We start from the raw sequence: 2,308 nt of genomic DNA on the forward strand, positions 1-2,308 counted from the left end.
CAACAGCAGCTACTAAGTGTCTGAACAAACTCGGTTGCACTGCGAGGACGAGTGCATGCGGCGGCAGCCGCCGCCTGTGCGCGGGGCTTTCGTATCCTCGTGGGTCTTGTGCTTTTCATTGGTTGAAAAAGAGGGAACAAAAAGCGGAACATTAAATTAAGCGCAAAATAATCCTAAGTGACGCTTAAAGCGCCCAAGTTATGCCGGCGCCTCTGTGGGTCCCACAGGCGGCTGCTCTGTTCTGAACGGTCGAGGTTTCTTGCCCGATCACGCTGTAGTTTTCCTGTTTTTGTACTTTAGTGTTGCTGTTTTGTATTTGCAAGTGTTTTCGTTCAAAAGGTTTTCTAAAATACCTTAAGATCGCCGCTTTGCCTCTGCGGCGTTTCAGGCCAGGGGAGTTTGCACGACGCCTCCTCCGGCCCCTTCTTGGTTGTTTTTCACTTCTGTCATGATATTTTCTCTTGTTTTCTGAAAATGCCCAAGTTCTACTGCGAGTATTGCGACATTTACCTCACCCACTCTTCCCCGGCGGGCAGGCGTCAGCATGCAAGCGGCCGTCGCCACATCAACCAGAAAGTTGAATACTTCCAAAGTGTGTCGACACCTCAACTACCACCTTCTATTCGTTCGAAATTCCCATGAAATGTCATTTTTAAGTTTAAATAATACTCCATATAGGTCTTTATGCCGATCTTTCCTCCCCATGGTGCCAGGGCTCCTGGGGAGGGAAGATGTGGATCGTATAGAGAAGCGCCTGTCTTGCATGCACTCTTTGCCTTCATTTCTTTTTTCTACTTTTACAGCACGTGGATAAGGATGCAAGCCGTGAAATACATCGAGAAGTCTATGGAAAGTCCACTGTCAAGGGGCTCTTAGGAAAGACCCCCACATATACTATAAACGTACTTTGTTCTGATGGCGTTTGCACAAGAAGCAGGCACTTTTTTTTGCTTGCATGCAGAGATATGTTTTTCTGTTTGTATGCCATGCAAAGGAAAAGCAATTATCTTGCCCAAGTGATGTTGCTTTTGATGACGCTGCTGCTGCTGTTGTTGCTAATGCAGGCGTTAGACTATGGTGTGCTTTCTGTGCTGCGTTGTGCTGCTGCGTCTACAGATCTGCTTAGGGAGAGTACATTTCAGGCGCCAGCATTCATAGACCATGCAGTTGCAATGCGTGCAAGTAAGTTCCTCTGCTGCTGCAGTTGCTGCTGTGGTACTGCGTTTATCTAGGGTGTCTGTCTGCTGCTTGTTTGTTTGCGATTTCCTGCGATTAGCTGTTTCTGCTGCTTCTGCTGTGCTGCGGTGTACGTACAGTTCAAATTGTCGCCAACACACCACCTGGTGAAGTGATGTCAACCCACATGGGTAACTGCACGAAAATACGAGAGCCCCGTGGCAGACCTCGTAGGGATATGGGTGGTGGGGGCCCCCCTAGGGCTCCTTTTGACGGCGACGAAAGGGGACCCCCCCGCTTCCCTCCCCCAGGGGCCCCCATGGGCGGTATGGGTCCCCCACGTATGGGGGGTGGGCCCCCGCCTCCCATGAGGCCCCCCATGGGAATGCCTATGGGTGGCCCCCCAATGGGTATGGGCATGCCTGGTATGGGGGGCCCCCCTCCCCCATTTATGGGAGGCAGATAGTTGCTTGAATAAATAGAGATGTAAGAATGCAAAGATGGATTCAATTTAGCCATAAGGGCGAACTTTCTTTTTTTGCCTTCTTTCTTGATATTTTAGGTGTATATTCATTATATTGTTGTTGCTACATTTATCTAATAGAGAGGCATATCTTTATATATTATTCTTAATATAACATATATATAAATATATAAATATATTTGAATGCATATAATTAAATTAATAATATTATTTAATAATAAATAAAGAAACGACAACGGCAGGATTCGAACCTACGCGGGCAGAACCCAACGCCTTAGCAGGGCGCCGCCTTAACCACTCGGCCACGTTGCCGACTTTTTGCGGTTATTTAATTATCTTTTTAATTAATTTATTATTTTAATTTATTTACTTTTATTCACGTCCTTCTTGTAGTATTATTTCTTTCCCCCTCTTTTTATTCTTTTTCTGTTTCCCTTTTTATATTACAATCAGCACTTGTTTATGCTACCTATACAGGAGTAAAGAAAAGGAGGAACAAAAAAAATAAATAAAAAAAGAAAAAAGAATAATTATTTTCTTACTATGGACGCGAAACAAATTCAATAAAAATACAAATCTCGGCAACGTGGCCGAGTGGTTAAGGCGGCGCCCTGCTAAGGCGTTGGGTTCTGCCCGCGTAGGTTCGAA

At 45.5% G+C, this 2,308-nt stretch overlaps 1 protein-coding gene across 1 annotated transcript; it reads left to right on the top strand.

Annotated features, from left to right (window-relative positions):
- Window positions 1–474: 474 nt before the first annotated feature.
- On the top strand, window positions 475–1,642 carry EMWEY_00057420 (U1 small nuclear ribonucleoprotein, putative; the record flags this gene model as incomplete). Its single annotated transcript, XM_013480627.1, has 3 exons — window positions 475–592; window positions 1,117–1,182; window positions 1,317–1,642. The coding sequence occupies 3 exons, from the start codon at window positions 475–477 to the stop codon at window positions 1,640–1,642; spliced, it is 510 nt and encodes a 169-aa protein (XP_013336081.1).
- Between the last annotated feature and the right edge of the window lie 666 nt (window positions 1,643–2,308).

Source organism: Eimeria maxima, genomic scaffold (assembly GCF_000499605.1).
Source record: "Eimeria maxima Weybridge genomic scaffold, Emw_scaff2145, whole genome shotgun sequence".
Taxonomy (NCBI): domain Eukaryota; phylum Apicomplexa; class Conoidasida; order Eucoccidiorida; family Eimeriidae; genus Eimeria; species Eimeria maxima.